Source organism: Vespula vulgaris, chromosome 9 (genome assembly GCF_905475345.1).
Source record: "Vespula vulgaris chromosome 9, iyVesVulg1.1, whole genome shotgun sequence".
NCBI lineage: Eukaryota > Metazoa > Arthropoda > Insecta > Hymenoptera > Vespidae > Vespula > Vespula vulgaris.
Window position 1 is genome coordinate 3,617,430 of NC_066594.1, and position 20,850 is coordinate 3,638,279.

Genomic DNA, 20,850 nt, shown 5'->3' on the forward strand with positions numbered 1-20,850 from the left:
TTCTAAAAAGCGTGCACGGAATACATTCGCGCGTATAAGCTTGGCAATGTGCCACCATCCGGTAATATATAACAGTTTAGCATATAAATGCGCCAAAAAAGATTTCTTCTTTTTTACTTTGTCGCTCCATTATTCCATCTTCTTTCATATTCGACGTACAACATGAACAGATTTGTTACCGTTTTCCCTTCTTTTCCTTCTTCGAATTTCTTACAGAGACCGCAGTTCCTATTATTAATGCACATATGTAATTTTATATATATATATATATATATATATATATATATATATATATGTTCACACACACACGCACATTATATAAATGACTAGGTATCTCCATAGAATGCGTTTATTTTTTTGCTTTTAGTATTGCCTGCTCAAGAAGTGATAAAAATAATAATGTAGACAGAAATATTTGTTTGACATGTTTCCCTTACTAAGTCTCCAAAGTTCAATGAATGATTCATTAAAAGATACGATAAGTGCGATATCATCGTGGCTGTCTAGTTACGTAACTCGAGAGTTCTCGACTTAACTTAATTAGATATTCATTAGTTTATGATTGAAGTTACTTTTACTACTTTGATATGATCCTCGAAGAAGCTCGCTTGACTACGTGACAATTATATCAACGAATAACAAACATTGTCGTAATTGTATTCTTTTAAAGCTTGATAATAAACACCTTTATTTTTCAAATAAAATAGGAGTCAATTAAACAAATTTGATTGATAATTCTGTTCGAGCCTTTGATTTATTTATAATAGATATCAACGTATCTCAAAAACGTAAGATTTTATATTAATAAGTACTTTAATATAGAAAGAATAGATATAAGACAGATAATATTGATTTTTTATGTAATACTTAACATTATGCTTACCGATTGACCTTCTAAAGTTTTTATTAAATGATTAGGGAATGTCCTTTAGTCATCTCCGTACTTAATATGATAATTGGCATTTTGTTACGCGAAATTAAATGAACTTTGATTAAGTATTCATCCATTCAACTGTATGATATGTATCCATCCGTACCGTTATCACTCATATAACTTATAAATATAAATATTTCGTTGAATATTTTTACTCAAGTGTTACTTAACATACACACACATAGGTATTACAAAAATATAAAGTTGATCATAGACTTCACAATCGTGCTCGAGGGATTCTTTACATCTTAGAAATCCAAAAGCTGTCATAAGTCAGATCTGAGAGAAAACGGTCCACTTACTGTGGTATCCCATGAAGATGTAGAAAAATGTAAAAGAGAAAGAGAGAAAGGAAGAGAGAGAGAGAGAGAGAGAGAGAGAGAGAGAGAGAGAGAGAGAAGTTAGGAGTGCTCCGTTGGGAGCCCGTATTAAAGATACCGAGCGAGACAATTTATCACATAGATATTCCGAGGAACACGTTGCTGCGGCTACGTGATTCTCATAACCGGCAAACGGGGAAAACTATTCTCACTTGCCAGTGAGGCAATAAGGACAACAAGATAGAGAGAAAGAGAAAGAAACAGCAATCCCTTGATATGGAACCGAAACAATCAGTGATTCCTTAGATAATAATCTGCTCTTGTCTCTCTTTTATTTCTTCTGTGTATTATTATACATATATACATTTTTCCCCTTTATTTATTTTCTTCAGTTTTAATTAATCCTCGATAATGCAAATTCATGAATTTCTCGAGAAATTTATTATACGTTCAACGCCTCGAATCTATTTGCGGTTTCTTCGAGTCGTCTCGATAAAGAAGATTTTTCACTCGCACAAAGTTTTCAGGTCACCGAAAAACTTAGCAAAGTTTCTTCTGATGAGAACTAATGTTGCGACGCTCAGTTCACGAATTTCTATCTACACTAAAAGCTTGAATTCAATTTATTGCAACGAGATCTCTTTTAACTCAAGCAAGAAGGATCAAGGTCTAAAAATTTCGTTTTATATCTATGAAAGAAAAAACGTCATCCCGAGATCTCTCGAGTTAAAGAGTCTTTAACATAGAAATTGGGTTGCCTCGAGACTTGCAAAACCATCACAAGAGAATGGCTAGAATATATGTGGGCTAGGTGAGTTACGGTGGGTAATCTTAATGGATGATCAGATAAATCAAGGTTAATTCGTTAACCTTGTTCGGCTGAGATCAAGTGAAGAGATACGACGTGATTGTTCCGAAACCTCTTAATCTTGTTTAAAGCTTTGCTTCCACGCGAGAGAAAATGCAAGATCGGCGGGAAAGAGTTTGGTTGGCTTTAAACACGAGGACGGATCCTTTTCACTTTCATTTGGATTAAAGTGTTATTTATTAAAGTAAGAAGAAAGGGACAGAGAGAAATAAGATAAAGAAGAAGAAGAACAAGAACAAGAGAAAGAAGAAGAAAGAGAAAAGGCAAAAGGAAAAGAAATGATAATGGTAACTGACCTTGACGTTTCCGTATTTCCAGGTGAAGAGCGCGACGGCAGGGAGACAAGCGATGACGCAACACTCCAAGATAAGTATGGCTGTTCTCATGAGCCAATTCAAGGACACGACACAGGGCGAGCCATCGACGCAGGATTCGCAACCCTCCGCGCAAGGAAGACACTCGAAGGAATCTTCAACGGCGTATTGACTTTCTTCGCCCTGCAAAAGGTTAGGTATCGCATGAGCGAATCATAATTTATCTCTTTTGTTGGCAAGGGAGCCGAGAGTTTGACGGTTTTCCTGTTATTAGGACCGTCGGGAATCTTCGAGTTAACTTCTGTCGCGTTTGCCGATGCATCATTCTGACAGGTTCTCTAAACTTTTGCCTGGACCATCCATCTCGTAACATCATCGAATCCTTTGCTTATTCGTTTGTTCTCCGAGACCGATGAACCTTAATAAAACCTTGCACGAAATGCGCCAGTCCGAGATTAACCCTCGTTTAAAATTATCATTTCCTTTATTATTAATAACGAACGCGACGAAGTAACAACTATGATGTATCGGCCAACTTTTGATTTCGACGTATACCTAACGATATTAAACTCTGACAACAACTGCATGATTAAAACGTAAAGTTTTTCAACAACCAAGACAAAGTTTCTTCTTATTTGGATTTATCAATTCTTTAGGACAAACTTTTTAGGGATAACCTTTTTTATTACAAATCTTTCTTGCTCTTTCAATTTTTGTAGTAAGACGAAAAGAGGTCAAAGGATATCCGCTATATTCATAGGAATGTAAGATAAAGGAATGCATTAAAAGTTGTTCGAGTGAAGGAAACTCGGGTTTATTCGCGAAATCGCGAGAGCTACAGATTTGCTGAGAAGAAACGCGAAAAATGTTACCTTGAATGCTTTTAAAAAAGAAATATTTACTAGTATATAAGTCGTTGGATGAGGTATCTTTCCTCTCTATTTCAGTCACTTTCTTGCTTGCTCTCGCTTATTTCAAAAGAATCGAGAGCTGAAATACTTGCCATGTCAACAACGAATGTATTCGTCTTTGCGTTTGGGTTAGGTCTTACCGAGAATCAAGTCTTGTGCATTTCATTCTATGAGATAAATTCCAAAAGCAACAAGGTAGAAGATCTTCTGTCATTGAAAGATTTAAAATTTCATTTATCAATTGCACTGCAGTGTTAGCTTTTTCCTCGAATCCGCATATTTTCTTCTTTTTTTTTTTTGTTTCATTTCGTTTTCTAACAATTAATAATTCATAATTGACCGTGAACACAACCAAATTCGTGAAAGAATGAGAAGAAGGAAAAACATTTGACGTCGTGAATTATTTTACTTTTCTTTCGTTCAAATACGTTATGAAACATTTGATAAAAAGAGAATTCTCAATAGATCAACGTTGGAATTGGAATTTTGATACCAATGGACTAATAAATGTGAAAAAAGTAACAAGTATTTCTGAACTACGTTGATACTCTCGAATAATCCAATAAGCTCCGAGCTGCCGATTGGCTTTTTTCTTTTTATAAAACAAGAAAACAATGACTCGTTACGTTCATTCAAGTTATAGAGAACGTTGCCGAGTGGGAAAGTAGTTTTTCCTATTATCGGAAAAATATGGATTTCTGTTAGAAACGCAAGCTTAATGGATTAGTTTTCGAGAAATAAATATTCGGAGATTTTCAACTTTCGAGATTATTAAAATTTGCGATTTTAACGTTATGTTATATCAAGGAAAAGTAATTCTACTTAATTTTTTAAAAAAGAATTGTACGTTCAAATATTTTATTAATTTTAATACAGGACAAAAGGACGGTAATGCTCAATGAGCAATATACTTTCATAAAGTCTACTGCCTAAATTACGGAAGCTTTTAATTTGTCTGTTTCGCTATTCGAAAAGAAAAAAAAAAATTGTAGAAATTATGAATGATTGCAAAAGGAAATTTATAAAAAATTTCCTGGAGCATGAATTCATTATGCTCTTTGATCTCCGTTCCACTTTCCGTTTATTTTATTTTTTCCAACATTTTACATACAAGTCGTAGAAACATTTACATATTTTTTCAAATTAAATTAAATAACTTTTTTCTACTAAATTTATGTGCTTTAAAATTGTGCATAAATTATTAAAAAATTAGTTTGAAAAAGTATAATATAATTTAAAAGAAAATAAAATTTAATAATACTCATTTCAACGATTATTAAATGATTCATTGATATTTACTTTTTCATAAACGATTTTTTTTTTTTTTTCATTTTCCATTCCCCTTATGATCGTATCCCTGGAGCAATTAGAATTTCTATTGATAGACACAAACAAGTTTAAATTATCGCTCGATGCCGAGTACGAAATTTGACAGTCGATGGATAGCTGGTGCGATCACCGACGTGAGAATTGATCACGGTATTTAGCCAGAGAGATAGGTATCGACGTATATCAAATAAATACCGATCGATTATAGTCAGACAAGACGAGAGTTGGCGAATCTTCCTATCTACGTTATTTCCACATTTTATATTCTCCGTTGTAATCTTTGACTTGTTTACGTCCCATTCGTCTGGATATCAAAACTTTTTTCTCCATTTATATCAATGATTTAAGCATGAGTTGACACTTGAACGACATCAAAATTTTCACGTCAAAATCAAATGATAACTTTTCAATTCTCAACCAACCAATAAACTTTTATAAATCGAAAATATTCTCCGGAATACTTTCTATTTGCGTTCTATTTTTATGACTGACGTTCGTTCATTAAAAGGAAAAGGTAAAAGAAAGAAAACAAGAGCATAACTTGAAGCATAAACAGGAGTCTAGAAAAACAGATTATTTACTGGAACAAGATATTTTTGAAACGAAAATACCGCGAGGTTTAGTTGTTTCTTTCCGTTTAGTTGCTCTTCAAACTTTTATTTACACATCGTTAGCTGATTTGTCGATATTTTCAACGAAGGTATCAAATAGACTTGCTATAAAATAAAACTATATTCTTTCAATATGTGAATTGTTAACTTTTACTTTGAAACAAATAAATGTATGTATCTAGATCGCCGGTTAATAACAGCATATCGATCAATATGACGCTGATAGCTGAAAATTTCTTCTTTTTTTCAGAAATTCTATCTTATCGCGTAGAAAAATATATTACTAATCTCATACGGATTTAAAATGCAACGATCCAAAGTCGACTAGATACATGTAATTTTCATTTTACATAGATACTGATTTATTAGTACTTGTAATCAATTCTAATTCATTAAATCGAGAATCATATTTGTCATCTAATTATTCTTTGATGTGCAGAAATTACGATCATATTTGTTGTATATGGTTGGGTAAATGACAAGCTAAATTTGATACATGCTGTAGATGTAAAATGTTAAACGTTGTCAATGTCGAAGAAGAACAAACAGGACGAGACGTCTCTTTACGCAATTTTCACGTTTCTTTTATATTTCATATAAAATCGTTATCGACAGTATGCACAATGGCACCTACTGTCAGTAGATATTACATGTCTTGTAGCGAGATGAGGTAGCCTATTGCTTGCGAATACGTTTGAGATTTTCTTTTACCTTTAATTCTGAAAAATAAAACCGCGTACTGTTGGTAAATCGATAAAAGTGCATGAAGCAATCATCCTTTTATTTTTGATTTCTATTTAAAATGTCTTTTCCAATTTTCGAGATCGATCGGTCGAGCAAGATAAAAATATCTTCGCTTGTTCGAATTTATTTCTTATCAAAAAAAAAAAAAAAAAAAAAAAAAATCCAAGAAATGAATATATGTTATCTGTATTATATAGAATGCCGAAGAGTGATCGATTAGGATCAATTTGAAGTGCATGTGATCTCGCGTGAAGACATTTTGAGAACATACCATCATCAATTTTTCATACTCTTCTTCGATCACGGTTCCGTTGTAATAACGTTTGGTTGACTTCGTATCCGGGTAATAAAAGCCACGTTTGCAAACACATCGGTAACTTCCACGTCGAAAACCCAATCCAGGAATAGCGACACACTGAAATTTGACGATGCTACGATTGAAACTTTTTTCTTTTCTTTTATTTAATATAAATATATACATATATATGTATATATAGAATTTTCTTTGTTTTATTTAGTTATATATTCCAACCGCGTTAGAATAAAATAAATTCTGTTTGTTATATGAAATCGATTGGTGTACTTTGTACAGTTGAATTCGAATATTTACGATCGGAATTTACATAACGCTAAAAAATTCAAAAAAATTCTTGTTTGCGTAAATCCGTAGGTGTTACTCGTATTTCAACAAACATGGAAACTACTTCACGTTTTGTTAGAGTGCATGCCAATAACGATAAGTAACACAAAAGATAGAATACAAAATCTAAATAATAATAATAATAATAATAAAAAGAACATCCGAATAATTTCATACGAGGTAAACGTTGAATTTTTGTTTATTGGTTCGTAACAATTTTCAATCAAATTTTATTTTCAATCAATTTATTTTTTATCTTGCTAAAATATGAATTGTTTACGTATTAGCTTTTGATTTCGCATATTTGTGAATGAGAAACAATTGTTGCCATTTAAAAGTATGAAAATTGTTAACAACGATTTTTTGAAATGAATATTAAAAAGCAATATTCGAGAAAATGCGTTAAAAATGATGAATGAAATTTGACGAACTACGTATGATATTGAAATCAATAATGCATTAATTTAAATATACAATTTACCTTCGTTGTACGTTTTTTACACTTGTCACTGGCAGCGAATATATTGAGCTGATTAGATCCTGGTGGTAAAGGGCATTGATCTATGTCGACTCTTCGTAAATCGATATCAATTCCACTGGTACCTCTGGAAAAAAAGAAAGAGGACAAATAAAGGTTTATTCAATGAGTTAATTAGTCTAATTTGAATAAATTAGGTCGAACAATTAAATCGTCATATTTTCCATTTCCGAGAATAATTTTATATAAATAAATATTTACTGTTATTTTCGTCATTAATTTCTTCCTCTTTAGTATACACACACACACATACTTTTTATGATTTTTTTTTTTTAACATTTGAGCCAGCTACAAGTTAAAAATTAAACTCGGACGAGATGGAAAAAAAATTTGTAAAACTCTTGAAGTGACTTTCTCGAGAAAATATAAATTTTCTTGATATGTACAAACAGGGATATCAAATTTACAATTTCAAATAAACTTCGTAAAGTTAGTTCATTCGAGTAGATCTTTCATTCGTGCGCGTGCACATAAGCCACATAGTGCCTAGCATACTGTTGGATTAAAAAGAAATTTAATTTATGCGGTACCACGTTACGTACGAAACTTTGATTAATTTTTTTTTTTTTAAATTGCTATCGATATCAATGTTCTCAAACAACATTGTAAATTTCAAGTCTTTTACCTTTTTTGAATGTAGATTAGGAAAAAAAATGATTAGAAAAGATGATTAAACAGCTAATAAGATCAACGATCAAATCAGTCCACAATTTTCTCATCTATCTATATTTTTTTACTGTTTATTTTTCCATGTCCATTATAATACTAGCTTTAATTTATTAATTAATAACAGAAGATAGCCTACGATAAATTTTTTTCATCTCGACATCGTTCTATGCCAAAAGCATTATTTATTTATTTACATGTACAATATGACGAGATGAAAAATATTCTATGCACAACTTGTACACACAATAGAAAATCAGAATACTCATGAGACGCTTTTAAATTTCCAACTTCATCTTTTTCGTCATTCTCAATCTAACATCAACAGTAGTAATTTAAAAATTTTCTAAAAATCTGTCGAACAGTTCATTCATTATTTGACACGCTTCAAAATATATTTTCGAACACGTCAATCATGCACGTGGATAATAATGAGACAGAAGAATGTAATTTTCAGCATTTAATGTAAACATGAAGCATTCTTTTAGAAATACTTTACGCATTAATCATTGCTATTAGCACTATTTTTGTCAAGATAAATACATAAAGAAAAGCATTAGATGAGGTTTTATGTGAATCATTTTATAAAAACGTTTTAAATCAGGATGACAAATTTAAATAGATTCAAGCTTGCTTCAGATGCTGTTATATTCTACATGAAATGTCAATTCGTTCGAAATGCATAAATGCATTTTCAATGGAAAATGATCTACGTGTTTCAACCGGGCTTTCTTTCTTTTTCTATTTTTTCCCTCCTTTCTATCTTAGTTTCCGTATCAGATTTCTTTTCAAATGTCATATATATCAAAACCAAGCGAAATAAATTCCGCCGAGATATTTCATTCTTCTAATTCGTTTTGACGTGAAAAATTTTTTAACAGAATTCATAATGACAAATTGCAATACGAGACTTGAACTGATCCCCGTCACATTTTTTTTCATTGTAACTTTATATGCTTCTATTAAAACGGTCTATATTTTTTTAACGATTGCAAAAATAAAATATCTTCGAGGTCATGTTTTTTTTAGAATGAAATTTGAGGTTTTCAACGATTCATATGATAGCTGGTATTGAACGGTTATTGAAGTAAGCGTATGAAAAAGCATATCTGTAGAAATGGAAAATAAATGTGTTATCCGTTCGATTCTTTTTTTTATTGGTAGACATAAAAATTAGTCTTATAATGAAAATCAACATCGGGCTAAGGTCTGCTTGCGTCGTTGTCATCGGTCGAAAAAAAAAAGAAAAAAAGGGAAAAGAGACGATGGAGATCATTTTAAGGATTTTCCTTTTATTGAATTTCTTTTTTCTATGTTGCGATCATTATTACCATGCTGTACTCGCGCCGATTTGGAACGAATCGAAATTTATCGCGTTTAATTTCTGCAAAAATATCGTCGAAGGCCGTTCGTGGCGAGCCGCGAAAGAAAATCATTTTCCTTTCTTCTCCTTCTCCCTTATTCTATTCTCTTCTTTTCTCGACTCTTTTTTCTTTTTTTTTTCTCTTCCTACGGAGTCATCGGAAATGGCTGTTCTATACAACGATCCTCTTTTCACATGTTTCTCTCTCACAGTTAGATAGGTTTTACTTGCGAGGGAACAGTAAGAAAAACGGAACAAAAATAAAGAGAAAAAGACATATCTAAGAGCCACGGTTGCTCTGTCGAAGCTACATAAGAAGCTTACGTGCTTCCTTAGACATGATAAGTAAGCGAAAACAAAATATAAAGAAAGAAGAGAGAAAGAGAGAGCTGTAATCGCATCAGCGAAAAGCTATATGTGATGGCTTTAATCCCATTCACTGACTTTTAGCAAACGGAAATAGAGAAACTATGGAGCTATCGATTTTAACGAAAACTATAAGTTTGTTTGGAGCTTTCAACTATATATCGGGTTCTTATGAGTATTAGTTTCACGAGTATATGTATGTGTGTATGAAATATCCGGATAATCTCCCTTCAAAATGGAGAGACCTTCCACCTAACATATCCCAACGTACCTATAACTTTGAGAGAGAAAAGGAAAGAGAGAGAGAGAGAGAGAGAGAAAGACAGAGTTTCGAAAACATTAAGTTCAGAGAGGAATTCTTAATGTCTTGGACAAGCTTCAGTCACTCATTCTCTCCCCCTCCCTCTCTCTCCCATTAAAGGGTGTCTCACCATTAACATTTGAAGTTTAATGATTCGTCTCACGATTGGCGGTTTGCCTGAACGATGTAAATTAACATATTTGATGTTTATTTCGACTCTATTCCCTTGGCTTCTGCCTCTTTCAACATCACCACCATTATTTACTCTCTATCTTTTTCTCTCCCTCCCTGCCTCCCTTCCTCTCTCTCTCTCCCCCCTCTCTCTATCGTTTATTCTCATTCCTCGTTCACCCTATCCTCTCGGTTTACCCTGCTCATCGCCGTTCGACGGTTTGCCCTCTATCGATTCTTGATTTGCGAGAATTACAGCATCGATCGTTGCCGTTCACACCTCCCGATAGCAAATTTCCTTTAAACGGATATTGCATTTTTCTTATTGAGGGACATTGGTTCATTCTTTTATCGAGACGTCGCTCGCTTTATTTCCTCTTTTCTGAATTTCTCTCTCCCTCTCTCCTCTCTTTCTCTCTCTTTCTCTTGTCCCACCTTTGAATCATTTTTTTAGGTAGACACGTTTCAGAAAGGAAATTGTACTCGACTATCGCGGACGAATTCGAATTCAAATTCATTATCTGTCCGAAAAGAAATGCATTTTATTGGTAATGCAGTTATATAGTATATCAAATAATATTTTTTCAGTCTATCGAAACGTCGATCTTTAAATAGAGGCCGTTAAAATAATTCTGATTCTCGTGTGATATCGCTGTTAAATAAGAGTGAAGTTAGAGAGGGGTGATGGTCCAGTTTGGAAAACGTGCCACACCTCTGTATAGCGGCTTGTTTGGCCGTTCTCCAATTCGTGGATTCGACGTTCACGTAAATGTGCACGTTCGTCACACTCCAACGTGCTTCGTTCATTTCTAACAAATTAGAGAAACATCTTTTTGTTTTCTATTTTTTTCCTTTTTTTTTCATTTTTTCTTTTTTTATCATGATCGTTCTCACACAGGCTGAGCTGCTAAATGGAATTTTCACGTTCGACTTTTTACATTCCCTTTTCGACTTTTTCTTTTTTTTTCGCTTTACTTTCCACTTTCTGTTTACCTTCATGGCAACAAATCGTTTCAACGTAAAATCTCATTTTGTCACTAAATTATTTTATTAATTCAATAAATTTGTTTGTAATCAAAATAATTGTTCATTTATCGCAATAGATTTTACAAACTCGTGCTTAGATCACAGTTTCTTTAATAAATTGAAGTTTGCCATTTAATCGAAAAGATCTAATATCGCAGTTGATTCAAGAATTGTTGATTGAAGTTGATTGAAGAAAATTCATGATTTATTATATATATATTTCATTTTAATTGGAATTATCTTATAACTTTTCTATCTTCTTTTCGCTTACTAAAACAGTACCTAATGAAGATAAATTATGTTTCTTTGTCTGTCTGTCTGTTTTTGTCTCTTTGTTTCTAAAGGATAAATCTCGTGGTGGATGCTCAAAAGCCGTCATCGAAAATACATTTTCACGGTATACTTTCGTTGAGGGATGCGACATAATGTATCTGTCATTCCTCATGACCTTCGCAATCTCTCCCTGGAGAACGATAGAGACCTTTGGAGGTGGTACCGTTCCAAGATTAATCGAACTGCCGTTACCTCTCCGCGAATCTTTCGGAAAATTGATCGCACCAACATTTGCGCGTAATGCTTCTTTAAAGCGCAGAAAAGCACCGTTATTGGAACTACTTCTTGGTACGATTTTATAAGCAAACTTTTTTTCTTTCCTTCGACAATGGAATTCTCATAATTTAATATAAGTTAAATCAAGTAGAAATTCATATCGCTTATGAAAAGGCGAATGTTGGATTTTAATAATAATAATAATAAAAAAAAGAAGAAAAGAAAGAAGAAACGAAGGAGAGAAATGAAAATAAAGAAAATATTCAGAATCATGGAAAACTATTGTATATCTACTGTGTATAAATCATATTTCGCTTATTTAGTAGAACTCTCGTCTCTTTTTTTTTTTTTGGATAGGTAAAAATCGGACAATATTTTATCTCGATGATATTTTCTCTCCGACTTCTATCTTTTTCAACGTTGCATGATCGTTCTTTATTTCTCGATGAAACTAACGATTGAAAACTACAATTTATGAGAGAAGTTAAAAATGCTGAATCGTGTTGAAATTTTTGGCTGAGTTTTGGGAAAATGTCTTACTGGATATACAAAATATATAAGACGAATGAAGAAGTTATTGGCTTTATTTCAATAGAAAGAGGAATAGAAAGGAGAGAAGGGGAGAGAGAGAGAGAGAGAGAGAGAGAGAGAGAGAGAGAGAGAGAGAGAGAGAGAGAGAGAGAGAGACAAAGGTGTATCCTTTTTGAGAGGATTTCGATCCTCGAGAGAATGGATTCTCAATAACGAGGCAAAGTTAATTGGATTAAATCGAAATAGGATTAATTTGACATAGGTAATTTACCGATGTTGTTGATGAGCAAAAGGATATATCAAGAAGATTTAGTAAGCGTTTGAGATCGTTAGTCATAATGGTAACGCGCTAAATCATCATACGTTATTCTAAGTTACCTTAATTGAGTTTCTTAAATTAAATAATTTATTCGTTCTTCCGTTAACATTTCTCTTGGTTTAAATGAAACTCACTCATTATTGTCAAAGTTAACAATACAGAACTTTACACCGTTCGTATATCAATTAAATAACCTTTCACACATAGTTGGATAGTTTTATTGTTTAACTTTGATACATTCCGTCTATGAAATTTGATTATCTAAAACAAATTTGAGAATCTTCTCTTGTTAACCGGATTATATTGACGATTTGTTAAAAAATTCACCGATAAAATTATCGATGGTTTTGGAAATAATTCTGAAATTACCGTTGAAACGTTATTTATTATATAGATCAAACATATTTCTGATATTTTACAAATAGTTATTATTATATTAGATAAATACTATTTTAATTGCTATCATTTCTCCTTCTTTGTTTGAAAGCGCATAATTTCAGGTTTCTCTCTATGCTTTCAAATCCGTTAATTTAATCTACTCAGTTATTTACGCTAAAATGCTTCAATTTCATTTGAATCCGATCTAGGAATTGGAGTAGAATCATGATTAAATACATTAATTGGATTTTATATCGGTTGACCAAAGTTCATGCTTCAAAGGTAAGGCAATTAAAGGATGATCTATTGTTTAATTTCACCGTATGTCGAGTTACCGTAAGGATTTTGCTGGACACGTAGTCCAATTAACGATATCAAGTTAAATCGCTTGCAAACTTTTGTTTCCTTGTTCATTAACTTCATGATTACTAAACAAGAAAAATTCGTGCTCGAAATTGTGACAATGCAAAATCATAGAATATAGAACTATGAAAAATGCAATACGAAATCTAATAGTGGAAGTATATACAAGTTATTTCACTAACATTTCTTAATCTTATTTCACGAGTAATAAATATTCGTTTATACGCAAAGCAATCAATTTTGCAAATATTTGTTAGGCAAATATTTTCAAAAACAAAACTTTTGCAATGAATTATTAAAGTTTTTTTCGTAACGAAATTTTTCAATTCAACGTGAGACTTTGAATACTATTGAATTACTGTTTTCATCTGCGGCAATTACTGTTTTCAGCGGCGACACTGCGAAAATAAATGGAGAGAAAGAGAGAGAGAGAGAGAGAGAGAGAGAAAGAGAATGAGATAATAGATCAAAGGAAAGAAAAGGTCAACGTGAAGAAGATAGAATGAAAAATTTCATTTGAGTGTATGTTGTCACATGAACTTCTCAACTACTTTGATCTCTTTAAAATAGGAAGAATATTAAAATCGCTATGGTATACTCTCTTTTATCTTTTTAACCTTCTTTATCAAATATTATATTACATGGCATAGTGGTAAAAGTGATCAGAAATGATCTTTACTATATTATCGAAGGAAGAGAATTAACGAAGTCAATTATTCTGAACAGTAGAAAAAATACAAAGAAATGAATTTTCGTTGTTTTGCGTTCTACTTTATCTAAAAAAAAAAAAAAAAAAAAACAAATTTGTTTATGTGAATAAAAAGAAGAACTGACCCTTTTTTTTCTCTCTCTCTCTCTGGTTTTACGTAAAGTTATTTCATTCTTTTTTTTTCTTTTTTTTATCTCTCCCTTCTTTTCTCGTCTTCGACGAGGTAAAGTGCGTCATTGTACAATACGAGTAACAACAAGAGAATTCGAGAAAGCTCGTACCATATCGGTGCGATAAGAGAAACGAAATTGTCGATCGAATACAAACGTGTACAAAAGATGGGACGCATCGACGAGAAAAGAAGAAAGAATAACGTGCTTTGTTCGCGACTAGTTTTCGTTTATTTCGAAAGCAATAAAAGCGAACAACGATTGCGACTGGTTATTTTTTTAAAAAGCTAGAGAGACAAAAAAGAAAAGTAAAGAAAAAAAGGTCTATAGCAAATCGACGAATAGCATGACATCGACAAATATTCGCTCCAAGGTGGAATTTCACAGTGCAAATGTGCTTGCCCTCAGGGACACGTTAAAATATAGACTACACGTTACATTTTCAAAGGAACGTGAGAAGTTCATTAACGTCGACGAAGCTCAATAGTATTTTTTTTCTTTCTTTGATATCTCTGTCCTCGAACACGCTATTTCGCACGGAATAGATTTGTATAATGTATAAGATATAACGTAGGAGGAATATTCGCGAATTGTATTCTAATCACTAATGCAATAAAAAGGTTAACGTATGAATTCCATTAAATTTCGACATCTCCATTTGAATATCGTACAAAATGGTGCATTTAAATAAGAACATTTGAATGCCAATTTACTTACAAAAATACAATAATATTTTTTATTGTTATTATTTTATATAGTTATTATCAGGAAGTGTATAATCCGATAAAAAAAATATTTCCTGAAAATCGCTCCCTATTATAAACGTATCCGGTTCATTGTTAAACGGTACGAAATATATAGAAATTCTCATTCAAATTCTTCATTTTGCGGATTGGAAAAATTTGTTTATAAAACAAATACTCCAATTCCATAAAATGTAAACTAATAAAATTAAAAAAAAAACAAATTCTCGAAATTTTACGAATTTATAATTACACGTACTAATATATTTCAAAACGAGAACAATCGTAGAACAAAAGGCAAATACATAAATCCCCATTGGAATGTCATCACGCGAAATCTCATTATTTCATTTAAAATTTGCAGCTGCTCATCCTTTCACATTATATTCCACTGTAATATAACTTTCATCTCCAGAGCAGTAAATTTGAGAAACTTCGTTTTATAAAGTGTCATTGTGAATTTTCAACTTCAGGTGGTGTCATTTAACTAATTTGTCGACGTTCGATGATACATCATCATTGCTTTGCAAAATCGATAAAAGCGATAATTTCGAAATGATATTCGATAGGAGCGATACTTTCGAAACGTTATTCGATAGAAGCGATAACTTTAACAAGCGGTTAACCCCAGGCGTATATCATCTGTTATAGAACTTGACGTATTTCAGTCTTTTATTTTCTTTTTTTTTAAATATCGCCGACATAAGTCAATTTGATTTGAATATTATAGAATTTTTACAGGTGTACGAAAATGAAAAATTTTTTCTCTAATCTTTTTTTTTTTTTTTAGAAGCAAAACAATCAAATGCTAACGATTATTTGGAATTTAATTAACACCTAATATTCGTTCTCAAAAATACAAAAAAAAAGAGAGAGAGAGAGAATAAAAGAGAGATGTCAAAAAAAGAAGAAATAGAAAATCCAATGGCGTAAAACGGAATTGATTAAAAAGGTCCGAGAGCTATGAAATCGAGTTTTCCTTTCTTTTCATCTCACAAACGTCGCCATATGCTAGATTGCGAGGACGTCTCTATTTCAAAGCGACGAGATTCGACGAGGTCGTTCTCGCGTCTTCAATCATTCGCAGGTGTGGCTCCCTCGAGGAAGATCAGTAATTGCAAATCCGATAGAGCGCGACTCTACAGTCCCAATGTAAAATTCCACGAACGTCCAAACGGGTTTAAGGGTGAGAGGATAAAGAGCACTCGGGACGAACCTTTCGCGAGAATCTGCTGAAAACGTTGAAGCTTTCGATCCCGAAGGAACGAATCGTGATTTGAAAACCATTGCTAAAAGAAAAAGAAAGAAAAGATTGAACAAATAGTAGTTTTCTCGATTCAATCGATAGATTCACTTCATTTCACGAACGAATTTTTATCATTTTATCGATAACTTAAGAACTTTGCCAATTCTTTCTTTTATATATTTTATCCTTTCTTCGTAAGATTTATGAAAGGTTTTTGTGTGAAAAAATAATAGAAATTCTTTTTAATTAGATGCGCTGGAAAGGTGATTAGAAGGATTTAACGAGTAAAGGAGTTCAACAGGTGAGAGGACATTGGAAATCGTTCATTTTCTTCGGCAACAGATTTCTTTTTTATTGGCTGAGGGAAGTACGTTAATAATAATTTAATATTGCACGATAAACGATGTTTATGCCAAAATTTATACGTTGACGTATACTACTCTTAGTTTTCTTAAACTTTCTTTCAAGAACCATGCAGATTATTTGATCGTGAGAATTCTTTGGATTTTGGATGCACACCAAGAATAAAATATACATTGCTCGTCATTGTCCGAGTCTTAGACGTTTCTAGTTGAGCTCTTAGCTTTCTAAAATGTATAAGGCAATAAACTCAGACTACTAGCTAAGATTAATATGGTTGTCCGAAGTCTACGCTTGAAATATTTCACCTCATTCATTTCATCTTTTCATTTCATCCGTGCTGTCAATTCGTATAAGAAACCACATGAAATTGTTTAAACATTTTAAATAAACTATCCGAACACGTTTACAACAACCAATCAAGATATCATTCCCTTTTTGTACACTTTTCATTTGGAAACTCCTCCTACGCACTTTCTCTTTTCCTTTTCCTTTTCCTTTCCCTTTTCCTTTCCCTTTCCCTTTCCATTTCCCTTTCCCTTTTTTCCAAACTATTTCGATCATTTTGCTGAATAGTCAGTCGCAACATCCCAAGTCATAAAATTATATCTCAATGTGTTTGTTGTATTCATTAGTTAACTCGATTTATTATAGTAATCATAAGAATATAAGAATATGTTATATCATTATACTTTCTTTATCATTATTCAGACAGTCAACCTTACTTCGTAATATACGAAAATTAGGTCTCCTTTAGATTAATTTTCATCCGAGGGCTTAGTGATTTTATTCTCGGAAACAACTACATCGCCAGCGGAAGCATGTGTCTACAAATATAATCATGACGCTTAGAAAATCCGTGAAGATATGTATCAATAATATAAATGAATAAGATAATCAAGGATTAAATAGGCTGAATAAATTAAGATTAAAGAGATCGTAGCTTTTGGATTGACTTTTTTATTTTAACTTAATAAAAAGTGACTTAACAAGAAAAAAAAAATAAAGATTCCAAAGAAGAATAAAGGTTTATTGTCTGCCACGACTCGTCTGTTCATCGCTCATATCCATATTTTGTTAAACATCGTAATTTGCAATATTTTTAGAAATCTTAAATATCTAATTGTAAGACGATTTTTTTTGATAGATCAAAAATCATTAATCTCACGAAAGGTTTCAACGAACAAATGATCCTTCATAAATTTTATTAGCGACAATATAGTTTAACAACTTAATCGACAAGAGAAATCGTGCTACGGATAGATTTACCTATGCCGGTCTTGTGGCTTACAGTTAACCCGTTGAAAAATCCATTTACAACACACTTTTATTTTTCCTCCTTTCTCTCCATCTCTCTCTCTCTCTCTCTCTCTCTCTCTCTCTCTCTCTCTCTCTCTCTCTCTCTCTCTCTGTCGAGGTACTATACGCTTGCCATCAAACGAAACTCGGCTTTCTACTATTTTCGAGCTTAAACGCTTAAACGAATTATCTGGCAGAGGAGAGTTAGCAGATCTAATTTGTAACATGGTTACGGTGAATTTTATCACAGGTCAGTGCTCTCTTTTTCTAACACATCTATTTAACTAAACTCTCTAATAGCTTTCATACGCATACAAGTGTATTTGTTATGTTCCTAAAGATTGTAGAATCAAGAATATACAAAACCAAGTCAAATAAATCATTTATCAATTTCACCAAGTTTCTCATTACTGAGGCTTTGCTTAGACCATAGGATCTTCTTTTAATATCGTTTAAAAGGTCGGTCGATACTCATCGTATCTTCGTTTGACCTGACTCTTAAAACCCAGAAAGTTAATAACATCGAAGAAAAGAGAAAAGGAGTTACTGTTTCCAATCACGAATGAATGTTCGTAATGAGACGAAATTCGAAAATTAAATTAGAAATTCGTGTTCCGTTTGAAGTTTCTAGGACAGAGAACTTGTCAAATATATTTTTCTGAAGAAGTTTAATGACTTTTCGAACGTTCACATCTATTTTTTCTTTATTCTTTCTCCTTTCCTTCCTATTTTAAGAAAGACAAAGATTGTCTAGTGACCAACGTTATAATCGTTAGTTACATTGTAGAATACTCGAAGCGAAAATGGAAACAATGTTTAAACAGAGAAGAGGTTCGCTTCGTCGGGGCAGTTCAGTTGGAAACACACAAGATAGTGAAAAGGATCGTCGGAGTGTATTGTCGAATCGAGTCTTGAACGTTCTCGCACAGCCGACATTGAGTTGTCGATAAATTCGACTCTTGGAGAGAAAAAAAGAAAGAGAGAGAGAGAAAACCCATGCCAAAATTAGATCAAGCTATTTCACCTTCAACGATCATTCTTTTTTTAGAACTAACGTAAAACATCTTCATGTGTATTGTATCGTAAAATTATACGATCAGATAATCTAAGAGGTAAACGATAAGTTAGAAGCTTATCGTTATCCGATATTTATACTTTCGACTCGATAAAGGTAAAAGAAATTCAACGTAAAAGGATTATTTTAACATTTTGAAGTTTACAATAGTTTTAAGCTGTTCGAGAGCGTTCATTCTAGATCTATGTTTCAATGGAATAACTACGATTCGATCGGACGAGTTAAGCGCAGCTAACTACAATTTTTATATCTCCTTTTGGTGAGTATTTATAATAGATAAAAAATCAAATCATAAAGACGAAGATATCTAGATTTCAAGCTCGTTATTTATTTGTCGTACTTTTCGAATATTTATCATTTCTACTGGAACATTTCCTGGTAATAATTTAGTTCGTTCTCGAATTTACGCCTTTTTTGTTGACTTCAAAATCAGACATAAAACATATTAATCAACTGCTTATCAACAGTAAATTGAAATTAATCGCTCAAGAAAAAAAAAATAAGAAAATAAATAAGCAAGAAACACAGATAATAAGTTTATCTCTATATATACAGACACATTTATGCAAATATTCATAAGTTTTTGGTGTTACTACTTTGCTTCGATTACATTTGACGAATTGTTTCTTCGACATTTTCAGGGTGAAATTGATAACGTTCGATAAGAGGACGTTATCGGTATTAGCGAAGAGAGGAAAAGGGAAAGAAGAGGAAGACAAGAATTACATTGAAGTTATCGTCATTGAGGAGAATATCGGTGACCTTGCGTTTGATAGAAGAAAGGAAATTTGTTTTTGTTGGAAAAACCAGTCAATTGTGAGATAATTAAAATGGCAGAAAATTCATCGTCCGAGTCGAATGAGAAAATGCCTGTGGAAGAAGAAGTCAAGGAGGAACTTGAAGCTGAAGGTGAAGAAGCCGCAGAGGAGTGTGATGCAGAGGAGTCTGAAGAAGAGGATGGCAACGATAACAGCAAAAAACGTACAAAAAGAAATATTATTACAGCACCGGTATTTAAAATAAAAGATGAAATTGAATATCGTTTAGATACGAATGGGAACTGGAGACCAGTCAATCCTTAATCATATATTTTTATATTAAATGCACAACCGAAAAGAGATAATAAAATAAATAATAAAATGCTCAGAATACAAAGATTACATTATTTTTATCGATAAAAATATTTTAACATCATTCAAATATCATTTTTACGGTTATTTTTTTATATTTCGAAAAGGGGAATAGAAAAAGTTTGAAAAAATAGAACTACTAGATGAGCACTTTGATCGGTTCAAATAATAATAATAATAATAATAATAATAATAATAATAATAATAATAATAATAATAATAATAATAATAATAATAATAATATTAATAATAATAATATTAAAATAGTGAACAATAGACACATATACAAATAGAATTTTATATACTATATTGGCTTATTGATAATTTTTATTTTAATAAAGACATTAAAAATAACATACAATATAAACAGAGAATGAAATAGTTCAGATAAAACTCTATATAACACTCATATCAAATATTAAGATTAATGTTTAATATTATGACTGATTATAACGATGATGTTAATAAATAGTAATAGTATGAAAAAGAGATGGAGTGAAATTTAAGTCCTTCATAAAACGTAATCCTTGATGCTTGTTAGCATTGTAAATCAAATATTTTTTAGCGAAATACTTTCCTATATACAGATATCAGATATTTCTGAATTCCAGGAATATACTAAAAAAGTTAACACGATGATAACACGGTTGATCCCTTTCATAATTCACGATTATTATCAATATACTAGTACCAAAGAATATAAATTTATATAAAGAGATACATAGATTCTGTTACTAACGATTAATTGAGATATAATTGCGATGAGAGCACGATCGTGAAATCATACAATTTATGTTATATGTGCAGGATATGGCTTTCAATTTCGATATATCGTTTAAGCAACAAGTCAAATTTGTTTGTTCTAATAACAGTATT

General features: G+C 32.0%; 1 protein-coding gene and 1 long non-coding RNA gene across 2 annotated transcripts in view; one reads left to right on the forward strand and one right to left on the reverse strand.

Annotated features, from left to right (window-relative positions):
• LOC127066405 (probable G-protein coupled receptor 158) overlaps positions 1–20,850 on the reverse strand; it is an 87,713-nt gene that overhangs the window by 26,314 nt on the left and 40,549 nt on the right. Inside the window, exons 3-5 of the mRNA XM_051000127.1 lie at positions 7,153–7,276; positions 6,303–6,446; positions 2,419–2,619 (exon numbers count right to left, since the gene is read on the reverse strand). Coding sequence (XP_050856084.1) covers positions 2,419–2,619; positions 6,303–6,446; positions 7,153–7,276 — 469 coding nt within the window. The remainder of the gene's footprint in view (positions 1–2,418; positions 2,620–6,302; positions 6,447–7,152; positions 7,277–20,850) is intronic.
• LOC127066452 (uncharacterized) lies at positions 17,801–20,009 on the forward strand. The gene is made up of 2 exons (XR_007782399.1): positions 17,801–19,103; positions 19,486–20,009. It is a non-coding gene; the product is annotated as an uncharacterized LOC127066452 (long non-coding RNA).